Source organism: Diabrotica virgifera, chromosome 8 (genome assembly GCF_917563875.1).
Source record: "Diabrotica virgifera virgifera chromosome 8, PGI_DIABVI_V3a".
NCBI classification, from domain to species: domain Eukaryota; kingdom Metazoa; phylum Arthropoda; class Insecta; order Coleoptera; family Chrysomelidae; genus Diabrotica; species Diabrotica virgifera.
The window spans coordinates 62,734,319-62,754,957 of record NC_065450.1 but is presented as its reverse complement, the minus strand read 5'-3'; the positions used below and the strand labels follow the sequence as shown (position 1 = coordinate 62,754,957).

Here is a 20,639-nt window from a genome sequence, read left to right as displayed (position 1 = left end):
TTCACCGAATGTTCCTTGAATGTCCAGGACATTCAAACATTAATAGAACTTTGATAGTACATTCCTGGAATGTTTTGTGTTGTTAGGGTTGTTGATCAATACTCCATTCACTTTGATTCTCATCTCTTCATCTTCCAAATTCGTGAAATATGGCTTCCGAATAAATGTCAAATAAAAGAGGCAAAAGCATCCCTGTCGAACACCCCTTATATGTATGGGTTTGGATATAGAATTGTTTATTTTTATAAAACTTAAAATAACTTATTCAAGTAGAAATGTTGTTACAGTTTTAGTCATCATTCCATTTAGTTATTAACTTCGTTGAATCCGTGATGTGCACCAGTAGTGCTTTGCTGTTACTAAAAAAATTGCTGTTAATAAAAAGGTCATAATAATAAATATTATTTCCTAACAGTAACTGGACGATATTATGCAGTAATATAAGTGAATTGATCCGAAAAGTAAGCAAAAAGTGTGGCAGCAGTAAAATATTTTAAATGGCATATCTATAACTATAACGATTTTAATAAAATATTAGAGACAACTGCCATATTATTATATTGTTTTAATCGAAACGAATTTCAATTTTTAATAGAGACAACATAAAATTTCAAGGAAATAAAAACCTTGAAAAAGGAAATTGAAATAAAACCATAAATAATAAAAAAGAAGAAACATAAATACAGAAAATTGTTTACAACTTGTTATGCTCAGTCAATTTGTTCAACAAACATTTTTGTTTTGGTTTGTGTTTATCATAGAGAATATTTAAGTTTCTTTGTTTTTTTGTATAATAAACATATTTTTACATAATCTTGTTCGTTTTACTTTCCTGAAAAAAGCTATAATGGTAATATTAATCATCATCAAGCCGTTATCGTCCACTGCTGAACATAGGTCTCCTCTAAGTTTCTGCATGTCTGCCTATCTTGAGCTACCATCATTTAGTTCATGGCAGCTCTCTTTACATCGTCAGTCCAGCGCGTTGGTGGTCGACCTCTGCTTCGTTTGTCTGCTACATAGATATAATAACCTGTAGATTAGACTGGCTATGGGCCGTTCTGTGCATCGAGGTGTAACGCCGATATCGAGGACGCCATTGGTCATATTCATTTTGAGTGGTCTAGCCATATTTGTCCGTCATATGAGCGGTATGTGAGTGCCCAGACTGCAGACTTTTTAGTCGGCCGATAGTTTAGTCGTCTACTTAATCAGTACAGAGAGGTATGCATCGGTGCAGTGTGCGCATCTGCATACCTCTCTGTACTGATTAAGTAGCCGACTAAAAAGTCTGCAGTCTGCGCACTCACTATCGCTTAGTAAAAAGAGATAGATAGACCACCGATCGACTGCCGCGCGTTACGCTTTTTGCTCAGTATGCCTTGTCTACGGTTAACATGTCTCTGGTGTGCTCGCGGTCTCAAAAATTATCCGCAATAATAGGGATTGAAAAGCGGCCAAAATGTCTGAAAAAAAGAGATTGCAGCACCCGGTTGCCTTCGACATGGAGACCTCTCCTAAAGAAAACATCGCTCGCTCCACCTGCCAATCAAAATCCCGCAGTCAGGAGTCTTCGCGCCAACCCCTACCTAAGCGCCACGTCAGTGAGCCCCGCCATCGACGGAATAAATGAACCGTCCGTCCTCTCCAGCAGCAGTAAGTAGTGTCTGGGAGCTGGGGATACTGAGAAACCGGAAGCCCTGAAGAATACATCAGAGAGGATGTCAAAATCTTGGCACAGTGACAATCGACGCGGTTCAACCCGAAAGTATGGTGAGTTTTATATTCATTTTTGTAATAATGTGTAATTATTCTTTTTCTCATGATCATCTTTCAGTGCGTCACAGTTTTTTGATTTCTTTCTAACGCATTAAATTGTATGTGACAGAAAAAAGGCACGTGGGTGATTACATTTCGTCGGTGACATTTATAACATTTATTCTAGTTATTCTAGTTGTCGATAGATAGCGCCATAATAAAAAATATATATATTTTTTTAATTAGATAATATTACAAATATAATCTGTATAATTTATAAGACTATACAAATCAAAGAAAATACCATTTTATAAATGCAATAAACACATTTGATTTCTTTTTATTCCAAATTGCAAATAAAATGTGACAACTGTTAGATTTAACTAAAATGTCATGTTAGAATAAATGTCATAAATGTGTATTATCACGGACTTACCCTTTTTCCTATCATTTGTTACGCACTGAAAAATGCTCATACAAAGGACAATATTAGGATTTAGTTAGTATGGAAAAAGCTTTCCTTTTACCGTTTTCTCTATAGCAGTATGGTTTCAATGCAAGAGGCTTATCTCAAGATAGATAAGTTATCTCTAATAAAAAAATATACATCAGGAATTCTAATCATCTTTTAATTTAAGTTGATATCTGAAACCCCAGTGTATTAATTTTCAGTATACAGTCCACCTTTAAATGTCATCACTAGTCACTTTTTAGAACTAATTTTTATACAAATAAATAAATCAATAATAAAAGTTCAAAATAGAACTGATAGGCCAGGCATTTAGCAAAAAATAAATCGATTTTTAAATACAGTACCTAATAGAGACTTGCAACTTTTTGCATTGTCTTCAGGATGATGTTAGGAAAAAATCTACTATAGGAAAATGGGTGGAAATGCATAGTTGCATTTTAAAGAGCATAAAGATACGTCCAAAAGTGCATAAACATGTCAAAATAACTATATTAAGGGCAATATTTTGTAATTTGGAGGTTTTTGGGGTCGCTAAAGATGAATATACCATCAGAACCGACCATCGGAGTTCCTGGTGTCCGGGATCACTGCTAAGGCACGTCATCTGAAATTTCGAGGGTTTTCGCTTCTAAATTGATGTAAACAGATTACTCGGGGGGTTTTTGAGGTCGCTAAACAAGAATACACCATCAAAACCAACCCCCCCGTGCTCCTGGAGCCCAAAAATCCTCCAAAATCCTAAAGATAACATGCCGCAGCAGTGACCTTGGACACCAGGTGGTCCGGGGTCTTCCAGACAGCGTGTCTTAGTAGTGACCTTGGGCGTAGATGATGGCGTAGTCGTGTTCAGTGGCGTAACAAACTCCGTCGCCACCCCCCGCAGGGAAATGGGGCCCTCTTTAAAAAGTTACTAAATACGACTTGTGTAACAAAAACGTACTAGTAAATGACCGTGAAATACGGAGATTCCGTGTAATTATCAGTGTCACCACGGAAGTGATCAAGTCAATACTTTTTAAATTATTTGCGAGTGAAAATGTTTATTGTTCAACAAGAAAACCACGTTTTCAAGCGGTTTTTCGCAAATAACTCAAAAAGAATTTGATCTAAAAAATATTCTTAGCAAAAATGTAGCTTATAAAAAAATGATGTCTATCGACCCAGTAAAAACAAAGTTGTGACTTACGAAAAATTCTTCTTATTCTTCAAATTCCAAATTCAATGTTTCAACGTGAAATAACCAAAACATGAAGCACTTTTCGTAAAAAACTCATTGAAAATTTTTTAAAAAAAGCTTTATCTTTATTTTTTATAAAAGTTTCTAGCATCAAAAATAAGCGAGTTACACTCAAAATAAAGTTAGACCCCTTGTTTTGGTAAAAAATCGTGAAAGTCTCCCCCTATTTAGCACCCCAAATTAAACTAATCATTACCGCTTTACAAATTACTTCATTTTTTTTATATGATATGTAAGTTTCCCTGGTCCAAAGACCTTATTTTTGAACGAGTCACTAATCACGAGAGTATGCAAATTTTGAACAGCCATATCTTAACCAATTTTTGTGTTAATAACAAAATAAAACCATAATATTTATAAAAGCAAAACCTACATTTCTTTACGATTTGAGATTTTTTGTATCAATAATACTTTATAAGTTATTTTGAAAAAGGGCATTTTCCAAAATAAAAAACCCTTTCCTACTAAAAAACCAATTTTTTTCAAAAATAAAAACTTTGAACCGGTCAAACTTACAGATCATAAACAATACATAATATATAAAGTAAATGGTAAAGCGCTAACTATTAATTCTATTTGAAGTGCTAAACAGGGGGAAATTTACACGTTTTTTTACCAAAAAAAGTGGGCCAACTTTATTTTGAGCTTAACTCGATTAGTTTTGATCCTAGATTCTTTTACAAAAAATAAATCTTTTTTTACACATTTAAAAACATTTTATTAAGTTTTCCCCGAAAAGTGCTTTATTTTGGTTATTTTACGTTGAAATATTCGATTTGGAATTGGACAAATAAGAAAAATTTTTCATGAGCTTTAACTTTGCTTTTACTGTGTCGATTGACTTCATGAATGGACCAATTTTTTTGTTTTCTATAAGCTACGTCTTTGCTAAAAATATTTTTTTGATAACTTACTTACTTACTTACTTTCTAACAACTTTCTTCGTGTACTACTATCAGCGAATATATCGTCATCGTCACGGCAAAACTCACTAAGTCCACTTTTGTTAAAATTGATCGATTCACAATATCAATTTTCATAGTCCGCCAGAAATAACGAAGTCCTAGAAAGTACGTAGAGATGATTGCCTAAGTAATTGAATACGCATAAGTCCAAAATTACCATTTTGTTGCAAGGCAGAAGTCATTAAATGTTCGTTTTCTCAGATCTGTTATTTTGGACTTAGTGACTTTTGCCGCGACGACGACGAATCTACAATTTTATTAATACATATCTATCTGAAGGACAACTTTATTTTCAATACTACACTGCTTAAAAAAGGTTGCGTATGTACTTATGCCTATAATAATATAAAAATGACACATTTTTAGACGACAAGATGGAGCCCCTGACATATTGGGGCCCCCCGCAAGCTTCAAGACTTAAACATGTAATCCATCTTCTGTATAATAGAGAAGTTCCTATAGAATAGATGGACAACTTACAGAATCTATAGACGTGCGCAATGGAATAAGGCAGGGCACTCATTGAGCCCAATTCTCTCCAATTTAATCATTAATGAAATCGCCAACAGCATCAACAAAGGAAGAGGATACAGAGTGGGAAACAAAGAAGTAAAAATACTCGGTTATGAAGAAGACGCAATATTGATATCCCATGCTACGGGGGCCTCTGTTACGCCTCTGGAAACTACTGCCGATAATTGTATCGAAATACTAAATGTAAAGAGAAAACCCATTTCTAGATTTAGAAATATTGTTCTGAAATTCGGCAAATTGCAATTCTCAAATCTCTCAATGATCACGTACAAAGCAATATAGTTTATTGCCGTTACCATAAAAATTCGTGAGTCCGGAAAAGATTAAGTTTATAGATATGAGATGATTTACTTGTCGAATATGGCTATTTAGAAATTTACGTTCTTAAATTTAAACTCTCTCTCCTGTCGTTTCCCCATTACTGAGGATCGTGATTTCTTCCAATATTCCTAACAATGTTTCTCCATTGGTCTCTATCTTCAGCTGCTCTAAGAGCTGCGCAGAATGAGTTTCCAGCTGAATGCTTTATTTGGTCAGACCATCTAGTTGGTGATCGTCCTCTTGATCTTCTCCCCGGAACGTTTCCAGAAACAATTAATCTCTCCAAACTGTCGTCACCTCTGCGAACTACGTGACCAAAGAACTGCAGAATTCGTTGCAGACATATTGTGGACAGCCTTTTTTTAATATTGAGTTGGTTTAGAATGGAAACGTTTGTCCTATGAGCTGTCCAAGGTATGCGCAGCATTCTTCTCCAGCACCACATCTCAAAGGCATCAATTTTTTGGCGCTCGCATGCGCGAAGAGTCCAAGTCTCTGCTCCGTATAGAAATATTGAGAATACAAGGGCATTCACCAGTCTCATCTTGATATTTTGAGAGATAGATCTGTCTTTCCAAACTTTAGTTAGGCGACTCATCGCATTTTTTGCCATACCAATACGTCTCCGAACTTCTGCTTCACAGTTACCATCGTTAGTTATACTAGACCCGAGATAGACAAAGGTGTTTACTATCTGGTATTCCTGTAATATGTTAGTCAGTTGAATAGTGTCAAATCTGTCGACCACCATTATTTTTGTCTTAGCTTTATTGATTTTCAGACCAACTCTATTGCTTTCGTACTCAACTCTTCGCAGAAGATCAAACATTTCTTGCTCATTTGCTGCTATAAGTGTAGTGTCATCAGCAAATCTTAAATTGGAGATTTTCTTACCAGCTACTGTTACTCCACCGGCCCATCCTTCTAAAACCATCCTCATGACATGTTCACCATAAATGTTAAATAAGTCAGGTGACAACACGCATCCTTGTCTAACACCTCTCTCGGTCTTGAATTGGTTTGAGAACTTCTGATCTAGTCGTACTGTCGCTATATTAGACTGGTATAGATATTTAATAAGTGTCACCAGGTGCATTGGTGCGCCCATTTCTATTAAAATTGACCACAGATTTATCCAGCTTACACAATCAAATGCCTTTTGGTAGTCAACGAAGCATATAATCATAGGTACTTGAAATTCTCTAGACTTTTCAATGAGTTGTCTCAGGTTCAGGATTTGTTCCCTTGTACCTTTACCCTTTACAAACCCCGCTTGTTCCTGAGGTATTTGGTAATGTAGATAGGTTTTTAATCTGTTTTTGATGATATGCAACAAGATTTTACTAGCATGTGTTATTAGTGACAGTGTGCGGTAGTTTTCACATCTGGTAGTAGTTCCTTTTTTGTGTAGTGGGATATAAATTGAGGTACACCAATCAGATGGCCATTTTCCTGAATTCCAAACAGCGACACAGATAGAATGGATGATATGTAATCCTTTGTCACCTAGTAACTGTAGTATTTCACATGGTATTGAATCAATGCCTGGGGATTTATTTCCCTTTAGTGATTTAATTGCATATTTGACTTCAGCGAGTAAGACATTAGGTTCTCTAGGGTAGTCAGAAGGCCACTGATTTTCTGCTGATACCTCGTTATTTTTATATAGCTCGCCACAGTAGTTTCGCCATGTTTCCAATATTTCATCAGTATCGGTCTTTAAATTACCTTCCTTATCTATTACAGACCACGTTTGAGGTTTAAACTCTCTGGTAAGGAGTTTGATCTTCTGGAATAAGTCACTCGGTTCATTTCGACAGCCATGTTCCTCTATCTCTCTGCATATTTGAGAGATGTAATCAGCTTTATCTTTGCGGCACTGTTTTCTGATTTCTCTCGATAACGCTCTGTATTCATCGTTTGTTCCGTATCTAGTTTTATGTGCTTTTCTGCGTTGAATCACAGTCCACGTATTATCGGATATCCATGGCTTACGGCCAGTGGAAACCGCTGCCTCACAGTCTTTTGCAGCCTCGATTACCTTATCTTTGAGATAGATCCAAGTGCTCTCAGGGTCATTATCTACTTGGTCTAAAGAAAGAGCATCTTCTAGGTTTTGTCGGAAGTCATTGATTTTTGATGGACTTAGAAACATGACTTTTCTCTGGGGTCTTCTTTTGGGGACTTTAAAACGAAGTCGAACGTTCAATACCAAGAGTTGATGATCGCTTCCACAGTTTGCGCCAGGATATGTTTTACAGTTGATGGACGACGATTTCCATCTTGATCTTATTAGGATGTAGTCTATTTGATTCCTTGTTCGTCCATCTGGGCTGCGCCATGTGTATAATCTCCGTGGATGATGTTGATATAATGTGTTTGTAATTGTAAGATGTTGTTCTACACAGAACTCCACTAGACGGTCACCATTCTCATTTCTCTGTCCTAGTCCATTTTTGCCCAGCACTCCTTCAATATTTTCATTAGATGACCCCACTTTGGCGTTAAAATCTCCTAAAATTATGACGAGTTCACGATTCGGAATAGCGCGAACAGTTTCTTCTAAACAACCATAGAACCTGTTGATGTCTTCTTCTTGTGCAGCTGTTGTAGGAGCGTATACCTGGACAAGGTGTAGGGTATTGGTGGATATTCTCATTTTAAGGGATATTATCCTGTCATCAATAGTATTATATCCAATTACGCAGTCGTTAAGTTTAGAGGGTACAATTATTGCGACTCCATTTGTACTTTTGTTATCTGGGCCTGAAAAATAGACGACGTTGCCAGCAGTTGTTTTAAAATGCCCTTTTCCTCTCCAGTGAGCTTCTGAGAGTCCCAGTACCGAAAGATTGTGGTCTGCCATTTCTTTTTCAATTATGTGTAACTTTCCAGGATTTTGGATCAGTCCCTGGACGTTCCATGTACCAATTCGCTGACATTTTCTTAAATTAAATGAAAATTTGGATTCAGTCGCACAATTTCTGCCAGGTGCCTGATCCCTCACACCTTGGCAGCCGGTAGCAAATTTCACACCATCCGACCCGGAACCGAGATGGCGCCGAGCGTGAGTCGGGTCGCTACACATTCCATCTTCACTTGCCGAAATTGTCATCGTTATGGGAAGAAATTCTCTTGGGAAAATAGTGCAGTGGTTTCTCTTTGCCTTCTGCACCGCTGTGCCTTCTGCACCGCTAAATTTAAACACACAACGTAAAATAATATACCAATAACAGATTTTTACACAATATCAGAAGACAAGATGGGGCCCCAGATAGATTGGATCCCCCGTAAACTTCATGCTGCGGGGGCCTCTGTTACGCCCCTGGTCGTGTTCAGCGATCCCAAACACCCACCGAATAACAAAATCTTGTCCTTAATATGCTTATTTTGACATGTTTATGCATTTTGGATGCATTTTAAAGTGTCATTATGCATTTCCACCCATTTTTCTATAGTAGACTTTTTTCGTGACATCATGTTGAACTTGAACACATGCAAAAAGTTGCAAATCTCTAGGTGCTGTATTTAAAAATCCATTTATTCCCGTGTTTTTAGTGCTAAATGCCCTGATCTAACATTATAGTCTAACTTCATTAATAAATAAGAATGTTTGAAATGTAGTAAGTATTTTTATATTTCTATATATAAATTTGAGAGCATTTTAACCGATCACAATCAAGCAGGCACCTTAATTCAAATTCTTTCCAATTTTTAAATGAACCTTCCTGTTTGTTTTTATTTTATCACCAACTTTTTTAACTTTTTACATTTCTATCAAGCAGCGAACCAGTTCACCTTATAGCATTTTTAACGGAGTTAGTTCACATTTTTTTAACAATGAAGGTTGTACGTATATATTATCATAATTTTTTTAAATTAATCGAAATTGTTCCCAATTGAATTGAATTGAATGAAATGAATAGTTAAACCGACAACCACATCTAAAAAATTCGTTCGTGTTTTATTGTAGGTACTTCTAATGTTTATATTGTGTTTTATCTTATCATCAAGCTATTATTAAAATTACCTACATATTGAAATTTTGAAGGTGTAAAAATAGTGTTTGATATAATTTTTTGAATGTATTGAATCATGTAAGTACATATTTTTTATCTTAAGATCTTTAAATTATCAGTTAGTTTTTAGTGTGCTAACTAATACTATAGAGTAGAGTATATACTCAGAATCGTTAATAGTACATTGTGTACCTAGTAGGAAAAGCTTAACATTCCCGGACGATGGAGAGCTTGCCGTCAAGGCGCAAGCCGAGACAAGGCAATGCAGAGTTGAAGAGTCCGGGAATGTGGCTTTTCCCACAAGGTATACATACTATTTTTCCGAAAATCGAATATTTAAAATAGACATATTATTATTTTGACTCAAATATTCGTGATGCCACCAAATCAGTAGTTAGAGCACGCAAAATAGAATTCTATTTTATTGACCTCACGTTGCCTAGCAACCGTCGATTCTCGCATTGTGAAATTCGTGTTGTGACGTCAGCAACTTTTTTTTTTACAAACGCGATCTGTTTATTTCAAACCATAAACACTAAGCATTTTTGTTGAACAGAAATTTTACATTAAGAGTGATCGCCCAGTGGCTATAACTCTATTAGCTGAGTATTTTTCCAACTTGATATACATTGGTATGCCTTATATCTATTTACTTCACTACTTAATCTAAGCTTATTCTAAACTTTTACTTGTTGTCTCTTGTCTATAGGGTAATTCCAGTAGACTACGAATATTTAGTCTGTTGTTTTGTACACTGTTGTTATCAAGGAGACCGATTACAAGATTGTTGGAGTGCACTTCAAGACGCTTTAGATATTTATCACTACACTGCGCGATCACTTGTTTCACTGTAGGGATTTTTAAATCACTGTAAATCACCTGGTTTGAGATAAACCAAGGGACAGTCGCTATAGTTCTTAATGTCTTTGACTGGAATCGTTCTAGGATCGCTATGTTGCTGTCAGATGCTGTACCTACCCCAGAGTTGTACGCCGTATGTCCAAATAGGCTTTATGATGGAACTGTAGACCAGGGATTTATTTTTTAATGATAGTGGTGAGTTACTTCCAATTAGCCAGTAGTGTTTTTTAATTACAATTCCTAGTTGTTTACGTTTATTCCAGATATGTGTTTTCCAAGTTAGCCTTCTGTCTAGATGCAATCCCAAATACTATTCACTATCTTTTTTTGGTATTAGGTGGTTGTTGTAATATATTGATGGTGTCGCACCTTGGCATTTTGTGAAAGTTACATTGGCTGATTTTTCGTCGTTTATTTTTATTCTCCATCTACAAGCCCACTTTCGTCTTTTGTTTAATCTTGTTTGTAATGTGCGAGTCGCAATTTCAGGATTTTTGTTTTTCACCATAATTGCAGTGCCATCTGCAAAAGTAGCTGTTAGGTGATTGTCATCGGTTGGAAAGTCAACTGTAAAGAAAGTATAAAGTATGGGACCAAGTATACTTCCTTGGGGCACACCAGCTTTTATAGGATGAATGTCTGTTATTAAGTCATCATATCTTATTTGAAAGTGAAAATAGAATTCTATTTTGCGTGCTCCCACTACAGTGTTTGTAATTATAGAAACAAAAATATTGAATTGTCATATTTGACGCATTTGCTTATTTTTGTCAGTTTATAAATTTGTTCTGGATCTGCTGTAAGGACAAAATATTTATCTGTGGGTGCTATACAATGTGCAACTTCTCTCACTATTTACATACATTCAAAACGAACAATTTCTTACGCAGTGAGAAAAGTCGGACATTGCAGTGAGAAATATTTTTAAAATAAATTTTTTTATTTTTAATTCAGCTGCAATGCGAAGGCAAAACAATCTTACTTTTCAATTAGAATACGGAGCGCAGTCCAGTCCCTTGAATCGCGATTTTCGGCTCTTATTGGAGCCTCATCGGAAAGAACGTAGGCTTGTTCTCCACATGGAGAAAATTTTTATTTTATTTTTATATTGGTCTTTACTCCTTCGAGCAACTAGGTCCATTTTCTGTTGGAATTTACCAGCTGAACAGACGGGGTCGTGAATTGTAAGTTTTTTGAATTCTCTCTTGTCTTCTTCGCTTCAGCATCCATTTGGCTTGCAAATTTTAGAAGCCTTGGAGGTGTTACCAAGGAAATGGACCAATAAGTTTTCGATTTAAAAATCTTTTAGTAATATTTTAATATTTTCTAAATATTATTAATAATGCTATTAGGATCGAAAAGTTCATCTTTTTTCATCTTTTAGAAATATTTTTGCTCACGGGTTCTCCTCATAGACATATTAACAATAGACCAGACTAGAGATATGCCACTCAATGCATCGGGGTGTAACGCCAATATCAAGTACGGTGGTCTAGCTATCTTTGTCTGTCGTACGAGTGTGAGCGTATCTACCAAGAGGTGGGAGTAATGGAACGACACAGACACAGAGGCAGCGGCCATCATATGCTAGAAAGAGAAAGCTAATCAACTGTGAAAAATCTAGCTTTAGTAAATTCAAAGAGATTTTTTAGCGCTGCCTCTTGGACTATATGTTGTAATCTTTGGAGGTATCTATTACATAATACAACTTGTGCACTTAAAAATTTTATATAAGCGCCTACAATACGATAGTGGGAGTTTAGATGGGAAAAACATCAAACTACTAAAAAACTTGTACTGCAACCAAAACACCAGAGTTAGGATCGAAGATTCCACATCCGCAGAAGTGGAAATTAGGAGGGGAGTTAGACAAGGATGTGTTCTGTCACCTCTGCTATTTAATCTTTAGTCTGAGTTTCTATATGACCTATAACGGCATACTTGGGTAAAACGACACAGTACCGGTTTTGAATAAACCGCACAAATCTGGAGTTGCATTCCACTTCAAAACGCTAAATTGTAGTACTGTCGACAACCTTTATGAAAGTACGTGTCTCTGTCTCAGTTGTTATAAATCATATGATGAAGCATCATCATCCAGCCTTCTGCATACAAAGTTGAATATAGGCCTCCCCTAATCTCTTCCAGTTTTGTCGATCTTAGGCTTTCTGTAACCAATTCCCAGCAATCCTTTTGACGTCGTCTGTCCATCGTGTAGGTGGTCTACCTCTACTTCTTCTATCTTCTCTTGGCCTCCATACTGTAATTTTTTGGGTCCACCTCCCGTCCTTCATTCTGGCTACATGGCCCGCCCAATTCCACTTCAGCCATGCTACTCGTTCTATGACATCTGTGACGCCAGTCCAAGTAGTTACCGTTCCATTCTTCTTTGGGCCACTCTAAGTTTCGTTAACGATAATGTTTTGGCGCCGAAGTCATGACTGGAAGCACACATTGGTTGAACGTCTTCTTTTTCAAATAATTTGGCAACTTGCTCTTGAAGATGTCTGATAGAGCTCCATATGCAGCCCATGCTAAGGTGATCCTTCTCTGTAATTCGGCAGTTTGATTGTCTCTGGTAATTTGGATTTCATGCCCTAAGTATTTATATTTATGAACCAATGCTATTTCGTTGACGTCGACTTTTGGATTTTCGCTTGGTACCAGGTTTGTCATGTATTGTGTCTTTCCGAAATTTATGTTTAAACCAACTTTTTTACAGGCGGCATCTAACTCAGTAAGCATAGTTCTAATCTCTTTTAAGTTGTCTGTTATAAGAACTATGTCGTCTACGAATCGTAGATGGGACAGCCTTTCACCGTCGACAATTGTTTGAAAGCATGTTCAAGTACTGCTGCTGCAAAGAGTTTGGGAGATAAGGTGTCTCCCTGTCTAATTCCTCTTTTGATTTTTATAGATTTGGTATCTTTGTGCAGTCGGACGGTCATGGTTGCATTATTGTATATGTTCGCTATCAGTTTGGAGTATCGATATGATCTATACGACTTTCCTCCAACGCTCTCATTATGCTGTTAATTTTTATTGTATCAAATGCTTTGCAAAAGTCTACGAAAGCCAGGACCAATGGTCGGTTGTATTCGGTAGATTTTTCTATAATTCCTTTTATGCAGTGTACGTGGTCGTTAGTGCCTAAGTTTTTCCTAAAACCCGCCTGTTCTCTACGTTGGTAAAAATCTAATTTTGTTTCCAGTCTATTTGTTATTATTCTTCTGAATAACTTGTAGAGGTGGTCTAATAGGCTTATGGGCCGGTAATTCTCGAGGTCTGTTGGATCGCCCTTTTTGTGTAATAAGATGGTAAGTGCACTGTGCCATCTTGCAGGTGTTTCACTTTGGTGCAGACATAAGTTGAACAATTCTTTTATGTTGTTTAAAAGTCTGTCTCCTCCAATCTTTACTGCTTCCATAACGATATTGCCTTCTCCCGGAGCTTTATTTCTTTTCATTTTTCTCAATGCGTTTATGATTTCGTCTGTTGACATATCAGGCATCAATTCCGATCCTTGGTTGACTAACCTTTTTCTTGAATCTTCTAGTGGCTTATCATGGTTTTTTTGGCTGTTGTATAGTTCTGTAGAGAAGTCTTGTACTACCCTTAATAATTCATCTCTGTTGATGATGATATTTCCATCTCTATCCTTTAATTTCGTTAATACTTTTTTGCCATTTGTTAATTATTGTCTTCATAGAACGTTGAGGCTCTTGTTATCTGTAATTGTGTGTTGAATTTGTTCGTTTTTATATTTTCGGTTGTCCGTCCTATTAGATTTTTGTATTCTTTTACTTATCTCTCTAAGTTCATGGTGTTCTTTACTTCTATTAAATACTTTGCATTTTTCTCCGCTCCTCCATTAATGCTTGTGTTTGGGGGCATATACTTTTGTTATGTGATTTTTTTGTTATGTATTTTGGCAGTGTATCTTCTGGCTCTCTTCCATAGCTTCTATTATAATGTCATTAAGGGTGTTAACATTTAAGTCTGTATTCCTATCGCTTACGAGAATGCTGTTGATATGTTCTTCAAATGCATTTAATTTTTAGGCTCGGTCTAGGTAGTTGCGGACTTCTTTTTGATCATGCGGTATCTCTCTTTCCTATGCTCTATTTATATCGAGACTTTTACCATTCTGTGGTCGCTACCTGTTGAAAACTGGTTTAGAACTGTAACGTCTTTAAAGATTTGCTTCTTGTCGGTGATTATAAAATCGATCTTGTTCCTAGTTTTTCCATTTGGGATCTGCCACGTCCATCTACGATGTTCTTTTTTTGTAGAAGAAGCTGTTCATTTGGAATAGATTTTTCTCCAACAAGAAACTAGGTAAGTAAAGTTTCACCGCGTTCGTTTTTATGTCCCAAACCAAATTTTCCCAGTGATGTTTCTGCATCGTCTGCCTTTCTCCCCGTTTTAGCGTTAAAGTCACCGCATATTATGGTATAGTGTGTTGTTGTATCATTTAAGGCTAGAAAAATGTCATCGTAGAATTCCTCTACTTCGTAGTCCGCATGGCCACTTGTTGGGGCATATATCTGTACGATTTTTAAGGCATACCGTTCATTTAGTTTCACGGTTAACGAAACTACTCTAGTAGAGAAACTTTTTACTGATATGATGTTGCTTTCGTGCTTTTTATGTACAAAGAATAATGAAGCAAACAACACGAAAAATGTTGAATGGATTATTGCACTGGATGCCATAAGTCGTCTACCATCCACATCGAAACAAACAACTACAAGCAAAAGAAAACCGACTCCAACTGTACTCACCATCACTCCCTTCCTGGCGGAATCCAAACAAAAAGAAACAGAGAAAATTCAAAGTAAACTACAACACGGGTTAGGAAACTAATTAAAATAGACCCACAAGAAGCATTTGAAATTGAAGCCTTTTCAAAATCCAATCCTGGGGAACCATGGATACGATGCTGCAAATGTAGCAGTGGGTGCATATTTTTTGTGCAGGAATTGCACCAAAAACAAAAACATACATTTGTAATGCTTGCATTTGAATGTATGCCGTTTGCTCTGAACTATCAAAGACTCCAAAGGCTTGAAGTTTTTTCAGATTTCTATTAAAATTTGGAATACTGTTGATTAGAGTTTGTGATATTAGTGACCATTATAATACAATCTCAGATTTCTAGCGCAGGGGAGTTGCATTTCATAGAATCAGAAAGTTTGTTTTGGTGATTATCATCATAGGTAGGGCTTTAAACCAGGACTAATCTGTAAAAAAAACGTGTATTTTTGGATGTGAGAGGTGGCATTCGGATTTTTGCAGATAAAGTTAGGTGACACCTTCAGTAATAATAATTGACTTATGCTCCTTCTCAAATATGCCCGGGACAATAATAAAAAAAATAAAATATTTAAAAATTTCGAGAAACATCGATTTTTTTCTGCTTTCTTTGCTTATAACTTTAAAACGGTTCGTTTTGGAACAAAGTCGTAGAGGAATAAAATAAAGATAATTGAATTTCGTATGTTGTACGATTGGTCAAAAATGTCTTAAGTTATTACCTTTTCTGCAATATAGCAATAAATACAAAATAAGGGGGCAAAATACGCCTATTGTTATTCAATGTTTCTTAACCACTTTGGTGGCACTTAGAACCTTAGTAATTCGCTTAGAAAATTCTTATAACTTACTTAAATGGTCTACCAAATTTCATTAAAATCGACCTAATAGATTTTGCATAATAAATTTGCAATATAAATGTTTTTAAAAAAGTTCAAATTTTTTAAAATCTTTCTGAACTAAAAGTAGAGACTATTTAGAAGTTGGCTAATTTTTTTACATATAAAGAGGTGCTCTACCTATCTAATACACTTTACAGAATTAAAATCTGATTATTTAAGGGGCCCCAGCAATGTTTTAAATTTATAAACAATTTTTTGGTTTATGAACAAATAGCTTTGTTTAATAATAAAAAAAAAAATAATTTATCTCGAAAACTATGCAGCTTGCGAAAAAACTTTTAAGAACATTTTTTGCTTAGAATTACGAATTACGAGAATGCGAAAAATCGATGTTATGTAATTCCTCAAGTTCTTTGCTTATAACAATCTATCGACATCCGGATCAACTGTTACCCAAAAAATTCGTGTTCTACGGGTCAAAATACATAAAAAAACTTGGATAAGTTTGTCTAAATAAAGAAGCCCGTAGCACCCCCTCCTGGACACAGCACTAATTTGTTTATAAGCCAAAAAATTGTTGATAACTTTAAAACATTGCTGAGGCTGCTTAAATAATACGATTTCAATTCTGTAAAGTGCATTAGATAGGTGGAGTGCTTCTTTATATGTAAAAAAATTAACAAATCTTTGTATGTTTTAATTTTTGTTGTGCAAGATTTTAAAAAATTTAATTTTAAAAAAAAAGTTTAGATTGCAAAATTATTATGCAAAATCTAGTAAGTCAATTTTAATGAAATTTGGTGGACGGTTTTAGCACATTACAAAATTTTTCTAAGCGAATTAGGAAGGTTCCAAGTGTAACCTAAGTGATGGAAAAACATTGAATAAGGACTGGCTAGTTTTACCCCCTTATTTTATATTTATTGCTATATATAATCGTATCTGATAGAAAATTTAATTATCTTTGTTTTATTCCTATACGACTTTGTTCCAAAATGAATCGTTTTAAAGTTACATATAAGCAAAGAAAGTAGAAAAAAAACACGAAATTTTTAAATATTTTATTTTTTTTATTAATGTTCCGGGTATATTTGATAAGGAGCACAAGTCAATTATTATTAGCGAAGTTATTACCTAACTTTATCCGCAAAAATCCGAATGCCACCTCTCACATCCACCTAAAAACAGATCCTTCGTGTTCTACTTTGGAATCTTCTGTGAAATCTTCTGCCATGTGAAGATGTTGTCCTGTATTTGTATGGATTATCACTCAATATATCCCAGGTTGTCGCATGAGTCTTTTTGATTTGTAATTTAGTTCAATTCCGTTCTGTTTTCTATATTTTCTCTCTAGCTTAGAGTGTTCATTTTTTTAATACCTAATATGATTCTTCTGAGGCTGCGGTTGTTTAGAAAAATGTTCATATTGAGGCAAGCTGCTCTTACCATTTGTATTCTTGTTCTTATTTTTAGGTGTGGTTCTAGGTTAGTTTAGGTAAGGTAACTGTAAGTCTTATATGAAAAGGTAATTAGGATTAGAGAACCTATCACAAAAAGGGGGGATAGTTTGCAGCACACGTCTTTAAATTATACAGTAAAACTAAATTTAATTTTTAAAATTATCAGGTGAGGCATAACGTATTAGCTAAGAATAATTCTAGAGATGATAAATAAGATATATTGAATGCAACTTATGAGAGATCTTTAGATATGTTCTAAGAAGGCTAAAATACTGATGATGGTTTTCAACCTCTGACATGAAAAGAAACCTAAACAAAAAAAGGAGTTATACATTCAAGAATGGAATAATGAAAAATGTGGTGAGCAACTTGGATAGTCCATAGCGGCCAGCTGCAGCTTCTGAACTGAGTAGAGAGCTGTGGAAGAGTTTGCTATGGAACTCTAAGGACCTCATTGCCTTCTTTATGCATGAATAGAAAAAAAAGTTGTGACTGGCTAATTGGCACCCAAGTCTATGCCATAAAACCAAAAAAAATATTCAAGAATGGAAGCTGAAAACAATTTAACAATGAAAATAAAATAACAATAATAATAAAGCTGAGCGAAACCTTTGTCTAACTGTTATTTAGTTCGTATCCGCTATCAACAAAATATTTGTCACGTCTTCTAATTTAAATGCCATTTGTGACATTTTGAGTTTTTCTGTCACAATACTTTTATTATATCTTTATATTTTTATGTTTAAAAATGGCTGCAGTACAAGAACGTAAATGTGTTTATCAAAGTGTCAAGAAAACGCAAATTGTAGATGTACTGCAAATACTTTTAGAAGTAAAGCAACGATTACAGCGATATTTGGCAATCTTATCAATACAACTAAAATTTATGCAACTGCAATTGCACCTAGATAACATCAAAAAAAGATTTTAAATATAATTTATTAAAATGTTAGCTGTTCAATAGTAAGTACAACAAACAATACAATTCCAATTCATACTAAGTTCAGAATTACCTTGTACCTACCATTAAATGCACAATTCTTTAATATTTGCACGAATCTGCCGCACTATATGTGGTTTTATTACTAGTTTGAGATTTAAGGTTGGACTTTATAGAAAAGGAGCAGGTTCATAATATAATTATCTAAGACCACTTTTCTTAAACTGTGGTCCGCGGAACCTTGGGGTTCCCTGGAGATGACTCAGGGGTCTTAAGAAAGTTACGAGCTTTTTTTATAACATTCAAGGAAGTAACATAAAATAAGTACTTAATAAAAATTTAACGGCATAGTTAAATTCCATTTACTAATTTGGATATTCGGTGCAAATGCGACAGTCCGACGTCGCGAATTGTAACGGCGCCATCGGGACAATGTTTTGTTTGATATTTAAATGCAGGCGCCCTGGTATAATCACTCGGTGATTCCCCGGCTCCATTCGTTATTAGGAAAAATTCCAAAGTTATAATATATGTTTAAGGTTTCATAATTGACAATGGTAATCCTCAGTGTGTTATATGATATGCAACAAAGTTCTATCAAATAGGAGATAGAATAATTGATGATTCATTGGAAATGGCATAAGTCTTCTGGCCAGAGCCGTTTCAATCTTTATTCTATTGGCTGGTTGAAGAATTCCATTTTTGCTTGAAAAAAAAAGTTTATTTTATTTAAAGCAGTCTTTTATTCTACAGCAGTGTGAAGAATAATTTTGTCTTCTTCTGTACGTGCCATCTCCGCGACGAAGGTTGGCAATCATCATTGCTATTCTCACTTTCGACACTACAGCCCGAAAGAGTTCAGTTGAGCTGCATCCAAACTATTTTCTGAGATTTCTCAGCCAGGGCATTTTTCTCCTACCTATGCTGCGCCTTCCTTGAATCTTTCCCTGCATAATTAATTTTAGGAGTTCATATCTGTTACCACGTGTTATATGACCCAAGTATTGAAGTTTTCTTATTTTGATGGAATCCAGTATCTCCCTGCTGTTATGTATTCTCCTTAGTATCATTCTGTAGTTGATGTAAAAAAACAAATAAACTTACGTGCGTAGAAATCGACCCACTCAAAAATTTGGTCATTTTTGATGTCTCATATTTCCTAAACCTGTTGGCTGATTTAAGTAATTTTTTGAACATGTTATAGCCTGATTCTTTAACAATACCACTGTAATAATATTGTTGCTGAACAGGTAAATTTTCATTGTATACCGGGTGTACCAATTAAACTGTGTTTTTTTCTCAACGTTCGCATCACCCTGTGGAATATTCTAGCATTTATAAAATACTGAAATTAAAACCCAACTATACCCTCAGATTTTCTTAACATTCTGTTTTTTGATTCATTCGTTTATGTTGGATAATAAAAAAGTTGGGTACTTTAACAACTAGACATGTTCTTCAACAATACACGGTGTTTCTAAATAAGTGTGACAAACTTTAAGGGGTAATTCCGCATGAAACAATAATAACAGTTGGCTTTATAAACGTATGTCCGCGAGTGTTTCGTTTCCAAGCAAGATACGGGATGTTGAATATTTTCTTACAAACTGACGATTTATTTATTGCTTTAAAACCAGTTGAGATATTCAAATGAAATTTGGTAGGTTTTAAAAGATAGTTATTTTTTATATAGGGATTATAGGGATTTTTTGACGTAAAACTAAAAGTTTTATATTCACCATAGCGTGCATACGAGTAATATGATCGGTCATATTACACGTATGCGCGCTAATGGTGAATATTAAATTCTTAATTGTATGTTGTTCTGAAGCTATTTTCTTGTGGCATTTTTATAATCAACTATTTTTAATGGGAATAAGCCACAATTTTACCAAAAAATGATTTTATTAACGTTTCGAAGCCCAAATCGGGTTTCGTTGTCAAAATACAAAATACTACTAAAATAAACAAAAATCTTGTTGCTAAGTAAAAAAATTCTTCTAACAATTTATTTAATCTGACTCATTTATATTGGCAATTCAGACGTATATTATACATTTTAAAGTAGAAAACTTTAAAATAATATCGCCAATATTTATGAGTTGCATTCCTGGGACGACTTTACTAAAAGATAGTTCATTCGATTACATGAAATCAATCCCAACTCAAGAATATCCGTCACAAAAAAATCATAGCATGTGATCTGTCTTTAAAAAGACAACCAAATGCAAGGATGACAGTAAAATTCTTAATTGTATGTTAAAAAATGTGCAATAACTACGTCTTAAAACCCACCAAATGTATAAAAGGTATATTTGTTGAAATCCATATACAGGGCTACATCATAAAACAAACAGAACTAGTTTTCAATCGGTTGACCGATCATCATTAGTGTTTCTTGAATCAAACATGCTA

At 35.1% G+C, this 20,639-nt stretch overlaps 1 protein-coding gene across 5 annotated transcripts in view; it reads left to right on the top strand.

Moving 5' to 3' along the window:
• Window positions 1–1,673: 1,673 nt before the first annotated feature.
• LOC126890081 (mpv17-like protein) overlaps window positions 1,674–20,639 on the top strand; it is a 50,420-nt gene continuing 31,454 nt past the window's right edge. The window contains exon 1 of one of the 5 annotated variants that reach the window (XM_050658917.1): window positions 1,674–1,773. Coding sequence is in view for 2 of the 5 variants with exons in the window: in XM_050658913.1 (XP_050514870.1) it covers window positions 1,722–1,768 (47 nt within the window). In the remaining 3 variants the exon portion in view is untranslated. Of the gene's footprint in view, window positions 1,774–9,098; window positions 9,385–10,180; window positions 10,363–17,988; window positions 18,248–20,639 lie in introns of those variants that run through there. The other 4 variants (XM_050658913.1, XM_050658916.1, XM_050658918.1 and 1 more) reach the window with 4 other exon arrangements.